This window comes from Mesocricetus auratus, unplaced genomic scaffold (genome assembly GCF_017639785.1).
Source record: "Mesocricetus auratus isolate SY011 unplaced genomic scaffold, BCM_Maur_2.0 Super-Scaffold_100676, whole genome shotgun sequence".
Classification (NCBI taxonomy): domain Eukaryota; kingdom Metazoa; phylum Chordata; class Mammalia; order Rodentia; family Cricetidae; genus Mesocricetus; species Mesocricetus auratus.
This window is the reverse complement of record NW_024429266.1, coordinates 111,740,327-111,764,295: the sequence shown is the minus strand read 5'-3', so window position 1 is coordinate 111,764,295 and position 23,969 is coordinate 111,740,327. Positions and strand designations below refer to the sequence as shown.

The 23,969-nt window shown below is 39.6% G+C and overlaps 1 protein-coding gene across 1 annotated transcript in view; it reads left to right on the top strand.

Moving 5' to 3' along the window:
- The window catches only part of Stk31 (serine/threonine kinase 31), an 84,730-nt gene extending 67,418 nt beyond the window's left edge, over positions 1 to 17,312 (top strand). The window contains 3 exon segments of the mRNA XM_040737074.1: positions 12,071 to 12,139; positions 16,938 to 17,124; positions 17,127 to 17,312. Of these exon segments, the coding sequence (XP_040593008.1) occupies positions 12,071 to 12,139; positions 16,938 to 17,124; positions 17,127 to 17,287 (417 nt within the window). The 3' untranslated portion in view covers positions 17,288 to 17,312.
- The last annotated feature ends 6,657 nt before the right edge of the window (positions 17,313 to 23,969 follow it).

The window sequence follows — 23,969 nt, the reverse complement described above, 5'->3', positions numbered from 1 at the left end:
TACTGAGTAATCTTTTGATAGTAGTCTGTTCATTTTATAAAGCCTACTTAGTGACTGGGTTGATTGGTTTCTTGTTTACTTGGCGGAATTCTTTCTGTGTTGTAGATATTAATCCCCTCTGAGACTTGTAGTTAGCAATGACAATCACTCACTGGAATTTTAGTTTGCTTTCTCTTGCTGTGATAAACACCAGACAAAAAGCAACTTGGAGATGAAAGAGTTTTTTATTTTTTTATTTTATAGCTTACTTTCTTCACTGAGGGAAGTCAAGACAGGAGCTTGGTTATAAGAACTGATGGTGAGGCCGTGGGGTAGAAACACTTGCTGGCTTGCTCTCTCTGTTTTCTTATAGCTTCCAGGGTCATCTGCCCACGCGTGGCACAGTTACAAAAGTTGTGAGCTGCCAAGTGGGTGCACCGGATTGAACTCAGGTCCTTTAGAAGAGCAGCCAGTGCTCGGTGACTGCTGAACCATCGCTCCAGATTCCTCCCGTTTTTTAAAAACATTTTCAGATGTGGGGTTAGTGAATATTTTTCCCATTCTGTGGGTTGCCTTTTTGTCTTGCTGACTGTGTCCTTTGCCTTACAGAAGCTACTCAGTTTCAGGAGGTCCCATCTATTAATTGTGGATCTCACTGTCTGTGCTACTGGTGTTATGTTCAGGAAGCTGTCTCCTGTACCATTTTGTTTAAGGGTACCACCCACTTTCTCTTCTAAGAGGTTCAGTGTGGCTGGATTTATGTTGAGGTCTTTGATCCATTTGGACTTAAGTTTTGTGCATGGAGATAGACATGGATCGATCCGCAGTCTTCTACATGCCAACCTCCAGTTATGCCAGCACCATTTGTTGAAGATGCTTTCTTTATTCCAGTGTATATTTTTAGCTTCTTTGTCAATGATCAGATGTTCATACATGTGTGGGTTAATATCAGGGTTTTCAATTCGATTCCATTGGTCTACCTGTCTATTTTTGTGCTAATACCAAGCTGTTTTCAGGACTATAGCTCTATAATAGAGCTTGAAGTCATAGGGACGTGAGATTGACATGTGAAGAAATCTTGTTTCTAATTTGAATTTAAATTTAAAAATAAAATTTTTAATATTAAAAAACATTTTCAGAGTTTCTGATCTTACATGGAATTTTTTTCATAGTGTAGCCATTTCCACAATATTAAATTTTCCAATCCGCAAGCATGGGAGATGGGTTAAATTTTTTTCAGACTTACTTCCTTGGTTCAGTTTATTCCAAAGAGGAATTTTTTTCAGTTATGAAGGAGATTTTTATGTTTTTATTTTTCATCTTGTTACACACACACACACACACACATGAATAAATGGCATATGGGGTTTATATGTTAATTTTTAAATCATGCCTCTTAGTTGACAGTGTTTATCACATCTAAGGATTTTCTAATGGATTATTTGCAGTCTCTTTAGTATGCATAGAATCATATTACCTGCAAATACACTTGGAATGTATTTTTCCTTTTCAATTTGTATCCCTTTTACTTATAGTGCTCTTGCTAAGACTTTAAGCACTGTATTGAGTAAGATTGGTTGAAGTTGATACTTCTGTGTTCTCATTTTAGTAGAAATGCACTGAGTTTCTTCTCCCACTTAGTATGATACTGAGCATTGGCTTAAATTGTGTTGGTTTGTATTCCTTTTTTGTCTCTTTAGGACTTTTTATCCTGAAAGAATATTGGGTTTTTGTCAAAAGCCTTTTCTGCATTCATTGAAATTATGTGTTTTCTGTCTAAGTCCTTCAGTTATATTTATTGATTTGAATATGATGAACCATGCAAGCATGTCTGGAATTAAGCCATGATAAATTATCTTAGTGTGTTCTAAATTTGGTTTGCAAATATTTTGTTAACTTTTGCATGTATGCTCTTCACATGAGTAATTTCTTTTTTGTTGTAGTGACCTTGTTTGGTTTGGGTACCAGGTCATCCTAGCTTCATAAGTAGAATATATAGCATCCCTTTCATTTCTATTTAATAGAATAGTTTCAGAAGCATCAACGTTAGTCTTCTGAAGGTCTTCTAGACTATCAAGTATGAAACCAGATTTCAGTATTGAATACATCTGTGTTTTTTAATGTATGTTTTTTATTTAAATTAGAAACATTCATGCTTCAAATGTCTATCCCGGCTCCCTCCTTCTCCCTCCACCAGCTCCACCCCCATACCCTCACCCCCAGCCCAATCCCCACATCATTCTCCAGGGAGGGTAAAGCTCTCGTTGGGGAGATCTCCAGAGTCTGTCATTTCATCCAGGGCAGGACCTAGGCCCTTTCCCATGTGTCCAGGCTGAGAAAGCATCTCTCCATGTGTAATGGGCTCCCAATGTTCATTTGTATGCTACCCAGAGCCCCAGAGATTTCTGAGGCCTCCTCACTGACACTACATTCATGGAGTCTGGATCAGTCCCCTGTTGGCCTCTTAGTCATCAGTCTGGGGTTCAAGAGTTCCCCCTTGTCCAGTCAGCTGTCTTTGTGGGTTTCACCAGCATGGTCTTGACCGCCTTGCTCATCACTCCTCCAACTCTGTTACTAGGTTCCAGGGGTCAGTTCAGTGTTTAATTGTTAGTATCTGTCTCTGCTTCCATCGGTCACAGGTTGAAGGTTCTAGGATGTCACATAAGGTAGTCACCAACCATATCATCAGGTAGGGGCTATTAATGTAGTCTCTCTGCTATTACTTAGTTTTCCAGTTGGTGTTATACTTGTACATCTCTGGGAATCTCACTAGTGTCATCTCTCTCCTCAAAGCTATAACGACTCCAACTATTATAGTATCTCTCTTCCTGGTCTCCTCTATTCTTACCCCGACTCAGCCTTCCTGCTCCCCCATGTCTTCTTCTACCCTCCTCTTATCCCCCTCTCTTTTTTCTGGTTCCCTCTCTTCTCCACCCATGTTCCTACTCTGCTCAGGAGATCTTGCCTCTTTCCACTTCTCTGGGGTATAATGCCTATCTCCTGGGAACCTCCCTGTTTACCAGACTCACTGGCCTGGGATTGTACGCTGACACTCCCCTAATCCATGTCCATAATCCATATATGAGTGAGTACATACCATGTTTGTCTTTGTGTGACTGGGTTATCTCACTCAGGATGAGTTCTTCTAGTGCCATCCATTTACCTGCAAATTTCAAGATTCCGTTGTGTTTTTCCACTGAGTAGTACTCCATTGTGTAAATGTACCACATTTTCTCTATCTACTCTTCAGTTGTGTGGCATCTAGGTTGCTTCCAGGATCTACCTATTACAAATAATGCTGTTATGAACATAGTAGAACAGACATCCTTGTTGTATGAATGGGCATCTTTTGGGTATATGCCTAAGAGTGGAATTGCTTGATGTTGTGGTAGACTGATTCCCATTTTTCTGAGGAATCTCCATATTGATTTCCAAAGTGACTGTACAAGTTTGCACTCCCACCAGCAGTGGACAAGTGTTCCTCTTTCTCCATATCCTCTCCAGCATAAGCTGTCATTGGTGTTTTTGATTTTAGACATTCTGAAAGGAGTAAGATGATACCTCAGGGTTGTTTTGATTTGCATTTCCCTAATGTCTAAGGATGCTGAGCACTTTTTCAAGTGTTTCTCAGCCATTTTAGTCTCCTCTATTGTGAATTCTCTATTTAGTTCAGTCCCCCACTTTTTAATTGAGTCCTTTGGTGTTTTGGAGAATAGCTTGTTGAGTTCTTTGTAAATTTTGGAGATCAGCCCTCTGTCAGATGTGGGGTTAGTGAATACCTTTTTCCCAGTCTGTGGGCTGCCTTTTTGTCTTGCTGACTGTGTCCTTTGCCTTACAGAAGCTACTCAGTTTCAGGAGGTCCCATTTATTAAATGTCGATATCAGTGTTTGTGCTACTGGTGTTATGTTCAGGAAGTGGTCTCCTGTACCTATTTGTTTAAGGGTGCCTCCCACTTTCTCTTCTAACAGGTTCAGTGTTGCTGGATTTATGTTGAGGCCTTTGATCCATTTGGACTTAAGTGTTGTGCGTGGCGATAGACATGGATCTATCTGCAGTATTCTACATGCCAGTATCCAGCTATGCCAGCACCATTTTTTGAAGATGTTTTCTTTTTTCCATTGTATAATTTTAGCTTCTTTGTCGAAAATCAGCTGTTCATAGGTTTGTGGATTAATCTCAGAGTGTTCAATTCGATTCCATTGGTCTACCTTTCTATTTTTGTGCTAATATCAAGCCGTTTTCAGGACTAAAGCTCTGTAATAGAGCTTGAAGTCAGGAATGGTGATGCCTCCAGATGTTGCTTTGTTGAGTAGGGTTGTCTTGGCTATCCTGGGTCTTTTGTTTTGCTATATGAAGTTGAGAATTGTTCTTTCAAGGTCTGTGAAGAATTGTGCTGGGATTTTAATGGGGATTGCATTGAATCTCTAGATTGCTTTTGGCAGAATTGCCGTTTTTACTACATTTATCCTACCTATCCAAGAGCATGAGGGGATCTTTCCATTTTCTGGTGTCTTCTTTAATTTCTTTCTTTAAAGACTCAAAGTTCCTGTGATACAGGTCTTTCACTTGTTTGGTTAGTGTTGCCCCACTTTGGCTTCTTACTGTCTGATCCTTACCTCATCCTTTTTATTCCCTCTTTCTGTTTGCTGTTCTTTTATCATCAATACAATGTTAACCACTGGTCTTATTCTCCTTACAATCATACCCACAATAATTAACATCTTCCTACACTCTGTATTTACTCTGTACTATCAGAGTCTTTTACTAGATGACATTGTTTTGTTTTGTTCTGTTTTGAGACATGGATTCTCTATGTAACAGTCCTGGCTGTCCTGAAACTCACTCTATAGAGCAGGCTGGCCTGGAACTCAGAGATCCACCTGCCTCTGCCCCCTAGCGCTCGAATTAAAAATGTGTACCACCACCTAGCTACATTTTTAAAAATAAATTGAATTATACATTTTAAAGCCCAGCCATAGTTCCCTTCCTTCCTCTCATCTCAGTCTCTCCCAACCACCTGCTCCTCTGTTCCACCCCCAACCCATTTCTCCATTTCTGTTTAGGAAAGGGCAGATCTCCCATGAGAATCAACAAAACATGGCACCACTTCATTACATTTTAGAGGATAATGGGTAACCGAAAATTACTGTAAGTTCTTTTCTTCTATTTCTTTAAGGGATTTTCTCACATCCTCTTTGGGGGCCTCTATCATTTTCATGAAGGTGTTTTTAAGGTCATTCCCTTCTGCTTCGTCTGCATTGGGGTGTTCAGGTCTTACTGGTGTAGAATCACTAGACTCTGGTGATGTCATATTTGTTTTTCTGTTGCTGTGTGCTATTATTGCCTTTTCCCCATTACTTCTTCCAGTAGGTGTAGAAAGAGTCTCTTCCTCTCCTGGTGGGTATCCAACCAGGGTTCTCTTTCGGTGGGTGCAAGCAAATCCAATACTCTCTGGCCTCTGCTCTTTGCCCTCTGCCCTGGGTTTGGGCAGAAGTGGCCCAGCTCTCTCTGCAGGCTCCTGGTAGCTTGGTCGTCCTTCCAGGGGGAGTCGACCTGGCTGCAGTCCCCAAGCCAGGGGCTCTGAGAGAGATGTACATCTGGGTTTTTGAACCCTTCTGAGTTTGAAGTTTTTGTTTTGTTTTGTTTTGTTTTTTAGTGGCTTCAATCTTGTTATTATAGTTCTGCTTAAATTATTCACATCATCTTGGTTTAAATTTGGTAGGTTGTGTCTAAAAATTTTTTCTGATTTAGTGAAATTTAAATTAATAATATATGGTCTAGTGATTTTTAAAGAATTTCATTAGCATTTTTTGTAATGTTTCCTTTTTTAATCTCTAATTTTATTAATCTGGGTCTTCTGTCTTTTAGTTTTGTTGAGGGCTCGCCTTTCTTACTTTATTTTTAAAGAATCAACTTTGTTTCATTGATTCTTTATATTTCCTTTTTGTTTGTTCGTTTCCATTTGGACTTGATCTTCTTTCTTTTTCTTTTTTCTTTTTTTTGAGATAGGGTGTCATTTTATAGTCAAGTCTGACCTGGAACTTGCTGTGTAGACCAGACTATCTGGAAGTCTCAGAGATACACCTGCCTCTGCCTCCTTGGTACTAGGATTAAAGGTGTGCAGCACCGTCACACCTAGCTTGACCTTATTTCTTTATAATACTGATTTTTGATTGTGCTTGTTCTTTTTTTCACTGAGGCCTCAGTGTGTACCACTAAGTTATTTATTTTAGATAATTGGTTTTGTCTTTAATTACTTTTAAAAGAGATTTTAAGTATATGGATGTTTTGCCTGCATGAATGTTTGTACCATGTATATGCAGTGCTTGTGAATGCCAGAAAACAGTGTTAGATGTTCTGGAACTGGAGTTACAGACAGTTTTCAGCAACCACATAGGAACTGGGAACCAAACCTGTATCTTCTGGAAGAGCAGACCTAGACAAGAAGGTCATCTTGATGGCTGAATCCTTTCTCCAGTACTGGCTTTGTTTTAATCTCTGATTTTATTATGATGGACCAGCTTCAAATTTTCCTCTTAGGACTGATTTCATTTTATCACATGGATTTTGGTATGTTTTCGTTTTCATTCTGGGAACTTAAAATTCCTTCTTGATTTCTTTGACCCATTGATCATTCAATATTGAACTCTTTAATTTCTGTCATATGTATGGCCTCTTTTTTAAAAAAAGTATTTGTGTTTTTTAACATTAAAAATTTTGTATGTGGCTGTATGTGTGCTAGGCAGAGAACAACTTGTGGGAATTTGTTCCTTCTTCCTTCTAGGAATTGATGTCAAACATATATACACACATAAACCAACCTGTTCAGTCTGTAAGTTACCTACATGTAGATGGCCTCAGGGATGACCATTTGACATTAGATAGTTAATCTTCTACATGCTCACACGGAAGGAGAAAGCTCATTGGGCCTCATCTCTAGATAAAGAACTGCAGACAATGGAAAATACTGAGAGGAGGATCAGCAATTTTTGAAGGAGTCTTGTCACCCTAACTTTTCATGTTTCTTATGTTTTTGCATTGGGGTTGCACACCTGGAATTAGGTTACTGGTTGGATTAAAAAATACCCACTGTCTTTCAGTGGAAGTGTTTACAGTGTTCAAGAGGCTTGAGATTGTTGAAAGGTTGAAGTGTCATTTTACTGTTACAGTAGTGTTCAGGTCACTGGTCTCTAGTACTCCCCTGAAAATAGACTCCTGTCTGTAAAAAAATCACTGTTAAAAGCTAGATGTACTATGAACTTACAGTAATTTTCGGTTACTATCTAAGAGTTTCCTGGTAGAGTTCTTTGGGTCAGTTATGTAAACTATCATATCATCTGCAAACAGTGAAAGTTTTACCTCTTCCTTTCCAATTTGTATCCCCTTGATCTCCTTTTGTTGTCTTATTGCTCTAGCTACAACTTTTAGTACAATATTGAAGAGGTATGGGGAGAGGGGGCAGCCTTGTCTTGTTCCTGATTTTAGCAGAATTGCATTGGGTTTCTGTCCATTTAGTTTGATGTTGGCTGTTGATTGGCTGTATATAGCTTTTATCATGTTTAGGTATGTTCCTGTTATCCGGGATCTCTCCAAGACCTTTACCAAGAAGCCAAAGATAGAATGGGAAGAAAGAAAGAGTCAGACAACCTAAATGGATTCCAGGTTTTGGGAGGTTATAGACTCTGTAAACCAAGGTAAAGTTATTCCAAAGGAAAATGAAATAGAAATTATTGGAGAAAGAAACAGGAAAGGGGAGAGGATGTCAGGTCACAGAATTGCTCCATCGGTGAGCAATGGTTGTGTCAAGTCACAGATGGCAATCATGCTCTCTTAATGTCCAGGAGTGCAGTTGACTACTGGCCCAGCCCTGGGCTGTCCTTCCTAACACTGAGCATGCTACATGTTGATATTCTGCAGATACTTTGTCTCTGAGCACATTTCTACCTTTCTGCTTACTGTGCAGGTGTGCTTCACAATTTCTTCTTGTAGACTAGAGGTATTTGCTAGTGAGGTTTCAGCGTATTATACTATGACATGGGCTTTGACTTTCCTGGCGGCATGGTTTACGGCTTTATGGCTTCATGGCTTGAGACCCACCAGTGATCTCTTTTTTTTGTAGTAAAAGATGCATAGATGAAATTATGATTTGTATAGGATTTACCTCAAAAGAAATAAACGTGTAGTCATGGAAGATATTGTTGAAAAAATGCTTTCTTTTTTTTTTTTTTTTTTTTTTTTTTTTTTGGTTTTACGAGACAGGGTTTCTCTGTTTTGGAGGCTGTCGGTCCAGCCTGGCCTCGAACTCACAGAGATCCGCCTGCCTCTGCCTCCCGAGTGCTGGGATTAAAGGCGTGCGCCACCAACGCCCGGCCGAAAAAATGCTTTCTACGCAAGCATTAAGCTCTGACTTCAGTTCCTAGAACCCAAGTTAAAAAAAGCCAAGTGTTTGGTGCATACTTGTATCCTAACACTGACTGAGGAGGTGGAAACAGGCGGGTCTTTAGGACTCGCTGAGCTAGACTAGCATAATCTGGGAGTTTCAGGCTGATGAAAGAACCTGTGTCAAAACACAAGGTAGATGATGACTCTCGGGGTGGTTTGAGTGAGAATGGCCCTCATATGCTCATATGTTTGAATACTTGCTCCCTAGTTGGAGGAACTATTTGGGAAGAATTTGGAGGTGTGTCCTTGTTGGACAAGGTGTATCACTAGGGGTGGACCTTGAGGTTTCATACATTCCTGTTGTCTCTTTCTGCCTCGTGCTTCTTATGTATGGAGCTGTGATCACTCAGCTACTACTTTGGTGCCATGCCTGCCTGTCTGCTGTCATGCTTGCTGCCATGATAGTTACAGACTCTAACCCTCTGGAGCCATGAACCCCAAATTAAACAGTTTTTTTATAAGTTGCCTTGGTCATGCTGTTTTATCACAGCAATAGAAAAGTAATGACTATAACTCTCAAGGAAGGATAGCTGAAGTTGACCTCTGGTCTCTGCATATGTGTATACACCCATGCTTGTGTACCTGTTTATCCCCACTAAAATAGTAGTAAATATGGAATGTGGGTTTGTGTATAAGAAAAGAACAATTATTAATTGGTGGTTGTTAGGGCTGGTTGATGAAATATACAGGACTCAGTATACTTTGTGAATGTAAAAATCTTAGTATATTTAATAGTGTCTTGGTTTTCTATTGTCGTGATAAAATACCATGACGAAACGAAATGTGGGGTAGAAAAGGTTTATTTTGTTATACTTCCACATAGGAATCCATCAAAAGAAACCAGGGCAGGACCCTGGAGGTGGGAACTGAAGCAGAGGCCATGGAGGAATGCTGCTTACTGGATTGCTCCTCATGGCCTGCTCAGCCTGCTTTCTTAGACCTACCTACACTGTTGATCCCACCCTCAGGGGCTGGGCCCTCCAACATCAATCTTTAATCAAGAAAATGCCCAACAGATTTGCCTTTAGGCCAAGTTTTTGGGAGGTATTGTCTCAATTGAGAGCCCTTCCCAGATGACTGTGTCTTGTACCAAGTTGACATAGAGAAATAAAGTTTATCTTATATTTCAGGGTCAGAAGGTAACTGTTAGAATGGAAGGAAACTCACTTGCTTTATTTTCTTGGCATTTAAGTTTTGAAAATTTGGTAAAGCCAAATTAATATAGATTACTAAGTTCTAGAATATCGTCTTTTTTTTTTTTTTAAGGTAGTTATGCTTCCAGCACTAAGGAGGCAGAGGCCTCTGTGAGTTTGAGGCCAGCCTGGTCTACAAAGCTACACAGAGAAACCCTGTTTCAAAAAAAACCTAAAAAACCCCAGTATTTATGCCCACTGGGACCATGTTGATGCCCAGGGGCCATGCTGAAGCTGGGCTGTGGTGATCTGAGGGGCCTGTGCGTAAGCTGTTGCTAAGGGCCATGTCTGGGCCCATGGTCCTGCTGTTATTGGGTAATGTCCATTGTAGTAATGTCCATGGCCCATGATAGCAAGGGTTCTTTGGAACTGTGCTGTTCTGAGCCAGCCCCATTCTTCACTGGCCCTGGGATGATTGGTTCTGCCCCTCCCTGGATATAACAGCAGGCAAACTGGCCCTATCCCCCCAGTGGAGAGTTTGTCCACACACTTGGGAAGGATGGTCCCACCCCTCACCATAAGCGTGCACCTCACCTGGGAAGCACACTAGAGCTGACCCTGGGGTCGGGTACACAAGTGACCCAACACTAAGGATGAGAGCAGGAGAGCTGAACTCCACCCCTCCCACACACACCCTGGGTGGTCTGCCATATGGTGGCATAGCTTAAGGAAAGATGCCCTCCTCCCTCTGCCCCTTGCTATCTATGACAGGCGGGAGAGCTGGCCCCGGGATAATAAGAGTGAGAGAACTAGCCCTGCCTTACAGCAACTCCAGCACACAGCAGTGTGGGCCCTGCACCCTACCCTGACAGCACACTAGAGCTGACCCTGTTGTCAGGGTTGCAGGTGAGCCAGCCCTGAGGGTGTAAGAGCAGGAGAGCTGACACCCCCTTGATAGGCCCCCTGCAGCAATTGGGAGAGAGGGCCTTGCATCTTGCTTGGGCAGAACAGTAGAACTAGCCCTGGTGACAGCCGTGAAGATGACCCAGGCTGAGGGCCTGAGAGCAGAACTGGCCCCACTCCTTGGTGTAGGGTGCGTTTAATGAGCTAGTCAAGGCAGTGCTAGAGAGCTAATCTGGGTAATGACAATGAGGGAAAACTAGTGAGCTGACCAACCTAGCTCAGGGCTACTAGATGGCCCACCCCAATATCCACCCCATCTATGAACTGTTGGAGAATGTGAAGGCAATGAACCCAGAGATCCAAAACGGCAGGATCTCCATGACATGGGACAATGACAGGATGTCTGGAAGGAGCCCCAGTGAGAGCCCATTATTGGTGGTATAGCAGAAACCAGAGGCCTCAAGCCAGATCTAAGACTCAGGGCAATGAAAACTTGCAAACAAAGATGAAGGCCACACTATAGCCTTCACAAGGTTGTTGTCCTTTTTTTATTTTTGTTTTTTTATTTGTTGGTTTTTTTTTTTTTTGAGACAGGGTTTCTCTGTGGCTTTGGAGGCTGTCCTGGAACTCACTTTGTAGACCAGGCTGGCCTCGAACTCACTGAGATCCGCCTGCCTCTGCCTCCCGAGTGCTGGGATTAAAGGCGTGCGCCACCAACGCCCGGCCTCTTTGTTGGTTTTTTATTTTTCTTTTAAACTTGGTTTTGTTTTGGGGGACAGTACAAGAGCAGAGGGCAGATGCACTGGGCAAGAAGATAAATTATATTGGAATGCATGGTGTGAAATCCACTAAAAATCAATAAAAAGTAGATTTAGTCCTTTTATTTCAAGTGAGTGTTTTGCCTGCATGTTTGTGTGTGTGCACCATGTGTGTAAAGAGGGCACTGTTTCCAAGATCTGTATTTACTTAAATGGTACGAACCATCATATGGGTCCTAGGAATAGATCCCAGGTCCCCTGGAAGAGCAGTGAGTGTTCTTAACCACTGAGGTAGCTCTATAACATTTTCTTAGAAAGCAAGTATAACAGTGTCTGTTTATGGTATGTCTATCAACTAATCAACACTGTAGGTGCCTCAGGAGCTATTTGGTTATTTGTGCAAGTAGTTTTTTACTAAGTGCTTTTATCCTACATGAGAAATGTGCTTTCTTATGAGCTCTTCTCTATTCATCAGAATCTAGTGGTATCCAGTCTTTGGGCATTGTGGTATGAGGTGGTAATCTATGTAATGTTGGATTTCATTCCTGGTTATACCAAGGTACATGTAGCCAGTGGTCTGTGGGTTGCTTATGTCTGAAAGTGGTCCTGAATCTACTTTCTAGGATTAGTATTTAATGCGAATTAAACCTTCATAATGATGTAATTCTTTAATACAGTTCCTCATGTTGTGGTGACCCCCAACCATAAAATTATTTTGTTGCTATTTCATAACTAATTTGCTGCTATTATGAATTGTCAATATCTGATCTGCAGGATATCTGATATGAGACCCTGGCTGAGAACCACTGACTTAGGTGCTTTTGGAGCTAATTCACTTTTGTGTTCTTTTGTAGCTTTCTGTTCAAAATCAGGAGTTTGAGACAAATGAAGATGGAATGCCAAAAGTGGATCAGTTTCATTTGGTAGGTTTCTTTTGGCTCTTTACTCATTTCAGATATATAATAATATAAATTTATAAATATTTGATTGAAAATATTCTCTAATTTTTATAAAAATTTAAGCTAGCATTAGAAGTACCCTACTTATGCTACTGTCAGATAATTAACAAGTCATCTATGTAATAAGAAAATACTATAGTAGAGTTCTAACGATATTTTGTTTTGAAAGGAGTGTTTTATTCTTTTTTTGGGTAAGTGCCTAATTATGTCTTTTCTTTGAAACTCATACTTGTCATTGATATGGCTTTGTCATTCACATATGTTTTCAGCTAACTTATTTTGAGCACTTATCTGGTACCAGAAATTAAACTAAGTACTAGGGCTACCAGGATTGGAGTAGGAAGTGAAATTAGTAATATAATCTTGCTCAGGCTCTTTTTCTTGACTAACTACAATTGTTTTTTAAAAATCTGCTTTGCTTTTTACTCTCTTGCATTGTAGATGTGGATGAGAAAAGTTACCAGTAGCCATTCCACAGATTGAACGCCCTTTGTTTTGAGATTTCCATGACCAATGCATTAGTGAATCATTCATCTATTCAGGTTCTCCTCACATTTGGGCTCTCAGGATACAGACAGACAGTACCAGACTTTTTTTCCTAGATTGTAACATGGATGACATTATCTTAGTTAAGGTTTCTATTGCTGTGAAGAGACACTGTGACCATGCCAACTCTTATAAGGAAAACATTTAATTGACGGTGACTTAAGTTTAAGAAGTTTAGTTCATTATCGTCATGGCATGTGGCGTGAAGCCAGATAGAATGCTGGAGAAGGAGCTGAGAGTTGTACATCTTGATCCACAGGTAACAGAAACTGTGTCCACACTGGGCACAGCTTGAACAAAGGAGGCCTTTGTGCCAGACCCCCACAATGACACACTTCCTTCAACAAGGTCACACCTACTGTAACAAAGACACGCCTTCTAATAGTGCTAGTCCCTATTGGGGGTCGTTTGCTTTCAAACCACCACAGGCATCTAGCTCACTTCACAGTAAGAATCCTGTTCCCTTCCCCTCTGAAACCACATGGACCAAACTGCCACTGCTCATTTTCCTTTTGGCAATCTTCTTAACTTCCAATAGAAGCCTAGTGTACCCTTCTTGCAGCACTCTAGGGGATTTGTTTGGGTTTTGTTTTCCAAGACATGGTTTCTCTGTAGCTTTGGAGCTTGTCCTAGAACTCGCTCTGTAGACCAGGCTTGCCTTCAACTCACAGTGATCTGCCTGCCTTTGCCTCCTGAGTGCTGAGATCAAAGATGTGTGATACCACCCCAGCCCCCTTTAGGGGATTTTAATACCAAGTTCTAAACTCTTCCTGCAAACCAGTTCCAGAGACCCAAGACTACAGTATCAGGTTTATCACAGCACTGACCCCTTCTTTCAGTACTGTTTTTCTCTATTTGGTTTTTTCATTGCTGTGATGAAATACGTGTTAAGAAGCAATTTAAAGAACAAAAGGTTCAGGAGGTGATTTTCAGTTGAAGTCTTTTTATCGTGGTTTGTTCATAGTTTGGCATTTTAATTTTCTTAATTAAATTTTTTCTTAAAATTTTAATGAGTCATCAAATTTAGTCAGATATGGCATGTCTTTCAGTAAAGCATCAATTTAAAATGGCTTTAAAAAGAGATAACCAACCTTAAAGTTTATCCACTGAGAGTATATAACTTAGTAGTTTTTAGTATAATCACATGTGTCTGAGCATCACCAGAAACTCAATATATTGTATTGCTACCTCTCAGTATTTGCATTTCTTTACTTCAGTCTTAACCAACCACTAATATGTTTTCTGTTTCTGTATAATTGCTATTGTGGGCATTCTTATGAATGGAATCATAATTAATGGGAACAGTGTATATTGCTTACACTTAGAATGCAAATTCTAGTACTAGTATTTCATCCCTTTCATGGATAAGTAATATTCTAGTGATAGATTTACCACAATTTACGGATACATATTTATTTATGGATGTCTGGGTTATATGTGCCTTTTGGTTATTATAGAAAGTGATACAAATATTTGTATATAGACATTTGAGCAGACATGTTTAATTTCTATTGGATGTATACCTAGCAGTAGAATTACTGATTCATGTAGAAACTGTTTATTTAGCAGTTGAAGACTCACTGGACTGCAAAGCAGTTATTTTACATTTGTAGTAGCAGTATGTGAAAACTCTAGCTTCCCTATATTAATACAGGCTGTAAGACTTTGATTCTAGCCATCTTATAGTCTTGACTTAGATTTGTGGTGCCTTCAGAGAAATGCCTATGCAGACTCTTAATTTTTTTTTTACATTTTAAAAATTGGGTTGCATTTTTATTTTTGAATTTTAATGGATGATTGTATATTCTAGAAACAAACAACATGTTGGGCACATTGTTTGCAAATATTTTACCTCATCCTGTCAGTGGTATTCTCATTTTCTTGATAGTGTCATTTGAAACACAAGAGTTTGTAATTTTCACGAAGCGTAACTTTCTCGGTTGTTGCTTGTACTTTGGGGATTATTTTCAAGAGTTCTTTGTCAAATACAAAATTGTAAAGATTTACAGTTATGTAGTTTAAGATTTTATATTTAGATCTTTGATATATTTTGAATTAAATTCTCATATATTTTAAGAGGTAATATTCCAGCTTCAATATTCTGCCTGTGGCTATCTATCCCAATACTATTTATCGAAGACTGCTTTGTAAGCATAAAATGGTCATGTCATCCTTGTCAAAGCCAGTAGGTGATAGCTGGGTGGGTTTCTTTCTGGACTCTGAATTCTCTTCCACTGTCTTATAGGTGCTCCTCAATTATGATAGGATTATGTCTTTATAAACCCATTGTAAGTTTAAAATTCATATGGTCCACATTACCTGCAGAATTTATATCTTAGCACACAGTGCACTGCAGAACATTGCTTGATTATCTTGATCAAGCTGGTCTAGTGATCACATGCTGATTTAGAGTGCAGATCACTAAGGATGACCAGCATCAATGAGAGTATGAATCCATGTATTGCTGAAATACAAGACTATGTCTGTTCCTTTGCCAGTATTATGCTGTCTTAATTATTGCTATAGAGATTTGAAATTGGGAAATGTGAATTGTTATACTTTGTTCTTTTTAAATAGGGTCAAGATTATTATTCTGATCTGTAAAGTTCAGAGGTAGCTTACAATGTCTACAAAGAAGTTGGTTTATCTAATAGGACTGTTTTCGCTCTATGGCTGGTTATCAGTGTTGTTTTATGAACCATTAAATATTGGATGTTAATTTATTTATACCTTTGATTTCCTTCAACTATATCTTTTTTCTTTTAATTTTAAATAGCTTGTTTTACATGTCAATCCCAGTTCCCTTTCCCTCCCTCCTCCCACACCCCCAGCCTCCCACCCTATTGCCAAATCCTTCCACATAGGGGATATCTAGAGTCTGTCATTTCACTCAGGGTAGGGTCCAGGCACTCTCCTAAGAGTCCAGGCTGAGAGAGCATCCCTCTTTGTGTTATGGACACACGATGTCTGTTTGTATTCCAGGTATAAACACTGGTTCACTGCTCAGGGCCCCATAGGTTGTCCAGGCCTCCTCACTGACACTCACATTCGGGGGGTCTGGATCAGTCCCATGCTGGCCTCCCAGCTGTCGGTCTGGGGTCCAAGAGCACTTCCCTGTTCAATCAGCTGTCTCTGCTGGTTTTGCCAGCCCATTCTTTGCCAATTTGCTCGTCGCTCCTCTCTCTCTGTCACTGGGTTCCTTGGGTTCAGTTCAGTGTTTAACTGTGGGTGTTTGCCTCTGCTTCCATCAGTCACTGGATGAAGGCTCCAGGAATGGGCATTTGAGGTGGTCTCTCCACTATTGCTTAGCTTGCCAATCAGTGTCATCCCTTTAGATCACTAGAGGTCACACTGGTGCCTGATCTGTCTTCTAACCTATGATTCCCTCTTCCCCCTATTCTCCCCCCCACTCAACCTTCCTGTTCCCCCATGACCTACTCTCTCTTCCTCTTCTCCCCTTCTCTTCTTCCCAGCTCCCATTCCCCCCACCCCTTGCCATGTTCCCCATCTGTTCAGAGGATCTTGCCCCATTCCGCTTCTCTTGGGTACCATGCATATCTTTTAGGTTCTTTCCTGTTTCCCAGACTCTCTGTCAGTGGAAGTACAGACTGGCACTATCCTGATCCATGTCTAAAATCCATATATGAGTGAGTACATACCATGAGGTCTGGCAAGCTCACCTATATCTTGTAGTCTTCAAAATACATGATTTGTAACTATTTTGTTTCTTTATTCTTAACTATTAGTTCTAATAATTTTTAGTGGGTTTCTTAATGATTTAACATAGCTCTGTACCATTTCCAAATAAAGATGGTTTTACTTCTTCCCCTTTCTATTTGTTAATATTATTTTTAAAATTTTTTCTTAAGTGGTTGTGTTTCCCATAAAATGTTAGATAGTAGAGGTATGAAATTTTTCATGTGAAACTCTGACCACTGTCCCATTAAAGAAGGAAAATGGTGTTCAAATTTCATTCATTTTAGTTTAGCTATAATTCTCCCTGGTAAATAAATTCTAATTTGTTACTACTGGAGATATATCTCTTTTCAATGAAATGTAGCTGAACTTGGAAGGAATCTCTAAGAATCTAAATAGAAAAATATGTCAGTAACTAAAAGAGGTTTTTAACAATTGAATAGTCTATTATATATCTGTTCTTATTTACCATTAGTTTTGGTTTTGATTCTTTAAAAAAATTATTTCTCTTTTCTTGCAGGATGATAATGTCAAATCCCTCCTCTGTAGCTTGATATATTCCAGAAGTTCAATGACTGCTGAGAAAGTTTTGAATGCTGAATGTTTCTTGCTTCTAAAGGGGAAGTCAATTCCAAACCCAGAAAAAGAGACTGAGTATGCTCAGCAAAACAAAGAAGATGAATCAAAGATGGAGAGCTTAGATAGATATAAAGAAAGACAAGAAGTGGTGAAGCCAACCCTCGACTTGACAAATTAGTCTTCTATTGTTGCCATACTTGTCCCTTTAAAAATGTTCTGTTTCTTTGGTATACAAAAATGTGTGTAAATGTTTTGGAAATAGTTAATTGCATCTTTGTATTTGGATTGTAAAAAATAAAAATGTTTTGATTATGCATGAAACTCAGTTATAGTCCTTTTTTGAAATTATGAATGTATGTATGTATGTATCTATCTATCCATTTATTATGTACACAGTATTATGTCTACATGTATCCCTGCAGGCCAGAAGAGGGCACCAGATCTCATTACGGATAGTTATGATCCATCATGTGGTTCCTGGGAACTGAACTCGGCCTCTGGATGAGCAGCCAGTGCTCTTAACCTCTGAGCATCTCTCTAGTCCCCAACCATAGCCTTTGAAGTTTTGCCTAACTTGGCATTGTTTTAGAATGGGTTTCTGTTTGACTTACTGAAATTAGGTCATTATGATATTAGTGCAAGTCATCTGTTGATGGTTGTATGCTAGTTGGTAGTGATAAAGACATGTTTTGTATCTAGTTTTGGCAACATAAAGAAAAATTAAAATAGTTCTTATACTTGTATGGCCCACATTTTGAAAAATTTCAATGTTTAAAGAGATCAATGTTTAAATGTTTAAAGAGATCTCCATACTGCATTCAATGTTTAATGCTGTATGGAGATTTCCAGATATAGCTCTGGGATTTCTGGGCTTACAAAGGGGCACTTATTCTGTGGAGGAATGGTGTCACAGACTGCTTTCTAGAGTAGCTTATACCTTCCTTAAATCTCACTAATTTTTACTGTTTAAAAATTTATAATTCAGGGATAACAGGAACATACCTGAATATAATAAAAGCAATATAAAGTACACCAACAGCTAACATCAAACTAAATGGAGAGAAACTCAAAGCAATTCTTCTAAAATCAGGAACAAGACAAGGCCGTCCACTCTCTCCATATCTCTTCAATATTGTACTTGAAGTTCTAGCTACAGCAATAAGACAACAAAAGGAGATAAAGGGGATACAAATAGGAAAAGAAGAAGTCAAACTTTCACTATTTGCAGATGATATGATAGTTTACATAAGTGACCCAAAAAACTCCGCAAGGTTACTCCTAGAGCTGATAAACACCTTCAGCAATGAGGCAGGATACAAGGTAAACTCAAAAATATCAGTGGCCCTATTATATACAGATGATGAAGTGACTGAGAAAGAAATCAGAGAAACATCACCCTTTACAATAGCCAAAAACAGCATCAAATATCTGAGGATAATGTAAACCAAGGAAATTAAAGACCTGTATATCAAGAACTTTGTGTCTTTAAAGAAAGAAATCAAAGAAGATACCAGAAAATGGAAAGATCCCCCATGCTCTTGGATTGGTAGGATCAACATAATAAAAATGGCAATCTTGCCAAAAGCAGTCTACAGATTCAATGCAATCCCTATCAAAATTCCATCACAATTCTTCAAGGAACTGGAAAGAACATTAATCAACTTTATATGGAAAAACAAAAGGCCCAGGATAGTTAAAACATCCCTATACAATAAAGGAACTTCAGGAGGCATCACCATACCTGACTTCAAGCTCTATTATAGAGCTATAGTCCTGAAAACAGCTTGGTATTGGCACAAAAATAGGCAGGTAGACCAATGGAACCGAATCGAAAGCTCTAATTTTAACCCACACACCTATGAACACTTGATTTTTGACAAAGAAACTAAAACTGTACAATGGAAAAAAGAAAGCATCTTCAACAAATGGTGCTGGCATAACTGGGTACTGGTATGCAGAAGACTGCAGATAGATCCATGTTTATCGCCTTGTACAAAACTTAAGTCCAAATGGATCAAAGATCTCAACATAAATCCAGCCACACTGAAACTTTTAGAAGAGAAAGTGGGAGATACTCTTCAACGAGTTGGTACAGGAGACGACTTCCTAAACATAACACCAGTGGCACAGGCACTGAGATCGACAATTAACAAATGGGACCTTCTGAAACTAAAAAGCTTCTGTAAGGCAAAGGACACAGTCAAAAAGACAAAAAGGCAGGCCACAGAATGGGAAAAGATATTCACTAACCCTACATCTGACAGAGGGCTAATCTCCAAAATTTACAAAGAACTCAAGAAACAATTCTCCAAAACACCAAAGGATCCAATTAAAAGGTGGGGTACAGAGCTAAATAGAGAATTCTCAGTAGAGGAGGCTAAAATGGCCAAGAGACACTTAAGAAAGTGCTCAACATCCTTAGCCATCAGGGAAATGCAAATCAAAACAACTCTGAGATACCATCTTACTCCTGTCAGAATGGCTAAAATCAAAAACACCGAAGACAATTTATGCTGGAGAGGATGTGGAGAGAGAGGAACACTCCTCCACTGCTGGTGGGAGTGCCGACTCATACAGCCTCTTTGGAAATCAGTATGGAGATTCCTCAGGAAAATGGGAATTAATCTACCACTAGACCCAGCAATTCCACTCTTAGGCATATATCCAAATGAGGCAAGTTCATACAACAAGGGCATCTGCTCCACTATGTTCATAGCAGCATTATTTGTAATAGCCAGAACCTGGAAGCAACCTAGATGCCCCTCAACTGAAGAGTGGATAGAGAAAATGTGGTACATTTACACAATGGAGTATTACTCAGCAGAAAAATACAATGGAATCTTGAAATTCGCAGGGAAATGGATAGCACTGGAAGAAACCATCCTGAGTGAGGTAACCCAGTCGCAAAAAGACAAACATGGTATGTACTCACTCATAAATGGATTTTAGACATGGATCAGGATAGTGCCAGTCTGCACTTCCACTGATAGAGAGTCTGGGAAACAGGAAAGAACCTAAAAGATATGCATATATGCATAGTACCCAAGAGAAGAGGATTGAGACAAGATCCCCTGAATGGATGGGGAACACGGCGAGGGGTGGGGGGAGTGGGAACTGGGAAGAAGAGAGGGGAGAAGAGGAAGAGAGTTGGTCATGGGGGAACAGGAAGCTGAGGGGGTGGGGGTAGAATAGGGGGAAGAGGGAATCATAGGATCGAATACAGATCAGGTACCAGAGCGACCTCGAGTGATCTAAAGGGATAACACCAGTTGACAAGCTAAGCAATAGTGGAGAGACCACCTCGAATGCCCATTCCTGATAATGAACTTGATGTCTATAACCATCCGGGAGCCTTCATCCTGTGACTGATGGAAGCAGAGGCAAACACAATTAATCACTGAACTGAACCTAAGGAACCCAGTGACAGAGAGAGAGGAGTGATGAGCAAATTGGCAAAGAATGGGCTGGCAAAACCAGCAGAGACAGCTGATCTGAACAGGGGAGAGTTCTTGGACCCCAGACCAACAGTGGGGAGGCCAGCATGGGACTGATCTGGACCCCCAAATGTGAGTGTCAGCGAGAAGGCCTGGGCAACCTATGGGGCCCTGAGCTGTGGATCAGTGTCTATCCCTGGTATACAAACAGTCTTCGTGTGCCTATAGCACAAAGAGGGATGCTCTCTCAGCCTGGACTCTTAAGGGAGTGCCTGGACCCTACCCAGAGTAAAATGACAGACTCTAGATATCCCCTATGTGGAAGGATTTGGCAATAGGGTGGGAGGGTGAGGAGGAAGGGGAGTGCGGGAGGAGGGGAGGGAGAGGGAACTGGGATTGACATGTAAAACAAGCTATTTAAAATTAAAATAAAAATGATAAAAAATTTATAATTCAGTTTTTAGTGTGAGTGCAAGCGCAGAGGGTGTTGTGTTCATATGTATGCAGATGCAAGTGACGACCAGAGGACAACTTTGGATTTCATTCCTCAGGAGTGTTGCTCAGTTTATTTTGAGAGAGGGTTTCTCTCTTTGCCTTGGGGATCACCTATGTAGGCTAGATTGACTGACTAGGGTATTCTGGGGTCTGTCTGTCTCCCCCTTCCCAGCAATGGGATTACAAATGTGCACTATGCCTGACTTTTTATGTGGGTTCTGGTCATTGAACCCAGGTCCTCATTCTTTTTTTCTCTCTCTTTTTTTATTTTAATTTTAAATACCTTGTTTTACATGTCAATCCCAGTTCCCTCTCCCTCCCCTCCTCCCACACTCACGGTGTCCCATATTTCCTGGATATTTTGTGTTAAGGATTTGTTGGTTTTGAGATTTTCTTTGGTTGATGACTCTATATCCTCTAATGAGTCTTCAACACCTGAGATTCTCTCAGGTGGTCTTCCTTGACTTTTGACTTTACAGCCTTTACAGTTCTTACTCCCTCTTTTGTAATGACCCCCTGATCCTTGAAGGGAGAGGGTGTCTGTAATACATATGCCCCATTTGTGAGCCAACATTCCACAGACTCTAATTGTCTGTACTTTGATCAGTTGTGTGTTTGTGTTAACCTGTGTCCACTGCATACGGAAACTTTCTGGTGCGCTCTGAGAGCTGCATTAATCTATGAGTATAGAGATGTGAATTTATAGGGCATTTCATACCATGTCCATTTCAAAATAGCAATAGGCTCACCCCTGGAATTTAGGAGCTTCATGGCTAAAGAGTTTTTGGCAGATTTATTAGTTACTCATTCCTTACTGTGGAACTGACCTTGAATCCAAATAGCCGATGGCTGTCTCCATAACATTCGTGCCACTATTGCACCTGTGGGCATATCTTTCCATTGTGGTAATTATTGTAGTTTACTGGGCTCATAAATGGGTAAGAATATTGATGATATTTCCCCTTACATAGCCTACATATAACTTTCCAATACTGTGAGAGCTAGCCAGGAAGAAGGAAGCTTCCTGGTTAGTATCAACTTAGTTTCTTCATGCCCTGCAACTAAGATGTGTTGTATCTTCAACAATAATAACATTTTATTATCAAGTTAATAGTGGTCGCCCAAGAGGAAAAACAATATCCTGTATATTTTTTGTCATCTCTATGACACTCCCGTGACCAACAACTTGAGGTGAGATATTCTATACCTCATACTGGTATCTTGTTGGTATCCTATGACTTCTGCAAGAGTATTATCTACTGTGAAAGTCAGTTGATACATTTGTATATATTTGTGTCTTTGTATGTATGTATGTATGTATGTATAAATTTAAGAAGCCTAGGAAATAATAGATATCTATATGACTTTTCTTTTTACATATTTTTCTTTATTTTAAAATTATGTTTATTTTTAAGACTAAACAATTTGGTTTATAGTCTTTATAGCTAACAGTGATTCTTTTTAAATTTTTTATTTAATTAACATTTTCATTTATTTTACATACTGACCACCTGAGTTTCCCCTCATCCTCCGGTTCTCCTCCCCACCTCCCATCTACCCACTTCCTCATCTACTCCTCCTCCTCTGTCTCCATTCAGAAAGGGGCAGGCCTCCCATGGGCTTGAACTTTGGGAGGTAACAATGTACACTAATAATGTTTGAAAAATGCCATATGGATCTGTGAACCTGTTCCCTACGCTGGATTACCGTTACCTCAACCATGCATGATGCAATAGGAGAAGCTTTGTGACACACTTCCTCTAAAGCCATACCCACTCCAGTAAAGCCACACCTCCAAATAATGCCCTCTCTTTGGGGGCCTTTTTCTTCCGAAATTGGAAAACATGCTGAGTAAAGTAACACAAACTTAAGATAAATGCTGCACATTGTCTTATGTGGATCTCATCATCAAATCTTTAGATTTTTATGATTAACTTCTAATGCCTGGTGTCTCTTTACAGCAATAGAAACATAACTAGGACACAGTTGTACCAATTGACCTGAAAATTTCACCATCTCATGTTACTTTACATAAATAAAATTTCATTGTGTATATATACCAAATTTTCATTAGCCATTCATCAGTTGATACACATCCAAACAGCAATGAACATAAAAGATCATTTACTTCTGTTGTAGGATATAGAATCCCTTGGGTGTATGTTAGCTGGATCATACATTAGATATATCTGTAGTGTTGTGAGAAACTGCCATGCTGATTTCCATAGTGGCTATATCAATTTTCACTATCACCAAAAGTGTATGATGTTTTTCCCTTTCCCCATGTTCTTGTCAGCACATGCTGTCATTTGTTAATTTTAGCTATTCTGACTAGGGTAAGATGAAATCTCAAAAGTAGTCTTATATTTTAGTTTACATTTCCTTGATGGCTAAGAGTGATTAACATTTTAAAAACATTTCTTAGCCATTTATTATCTTTTCTTGGAGAACTCTGTCAAGTTTCATAGCTCAGTTTTTATTTGTGTCGTGGGTGGTTTTTTTTAGTTTTTTTTTTAATATTCTCTATATTAACCCTCTGTAGGATGTGTATCTGGCAGTGATTTTTCCTATTCTGTGCTCAGCCTCTGCAGTTGATGAAAAGTTTCCTTTGTAGTACAGAAGCCTCTTAATTTCATGACGTTCTACTTGCTGATTGTTGGCCCTGTTTGCTGGGCACCAGGGTCCTGTTCAGAAAAATCCACACCTGAACTATATGCTGACGTGCACTCCATTTTCTCTAATGTTCAGAGTTCAGGCCTAACACTGAGATGTTTGATTTAGTTGGAATGGATTTTTGAACAAATAAGAGAGAAGGATCAAGTTTCATTCTTCTATTTTTAGATACCTCTACATAGATATCTGTGTCTCAAAGCATCGTTTATATAAAAAATGATGTCTTTTTGTATTTAGGCATCTTTGCAAAAAAAATCAGGTGGTTGTTGGTGCATGAACTGGGATATTTGATTTTATTCCATTGATCTACATGATTTTATTTTATTTTTGTGTGTTTGTGAATACCATGCTGTTTTTTGCTACTACAGCTT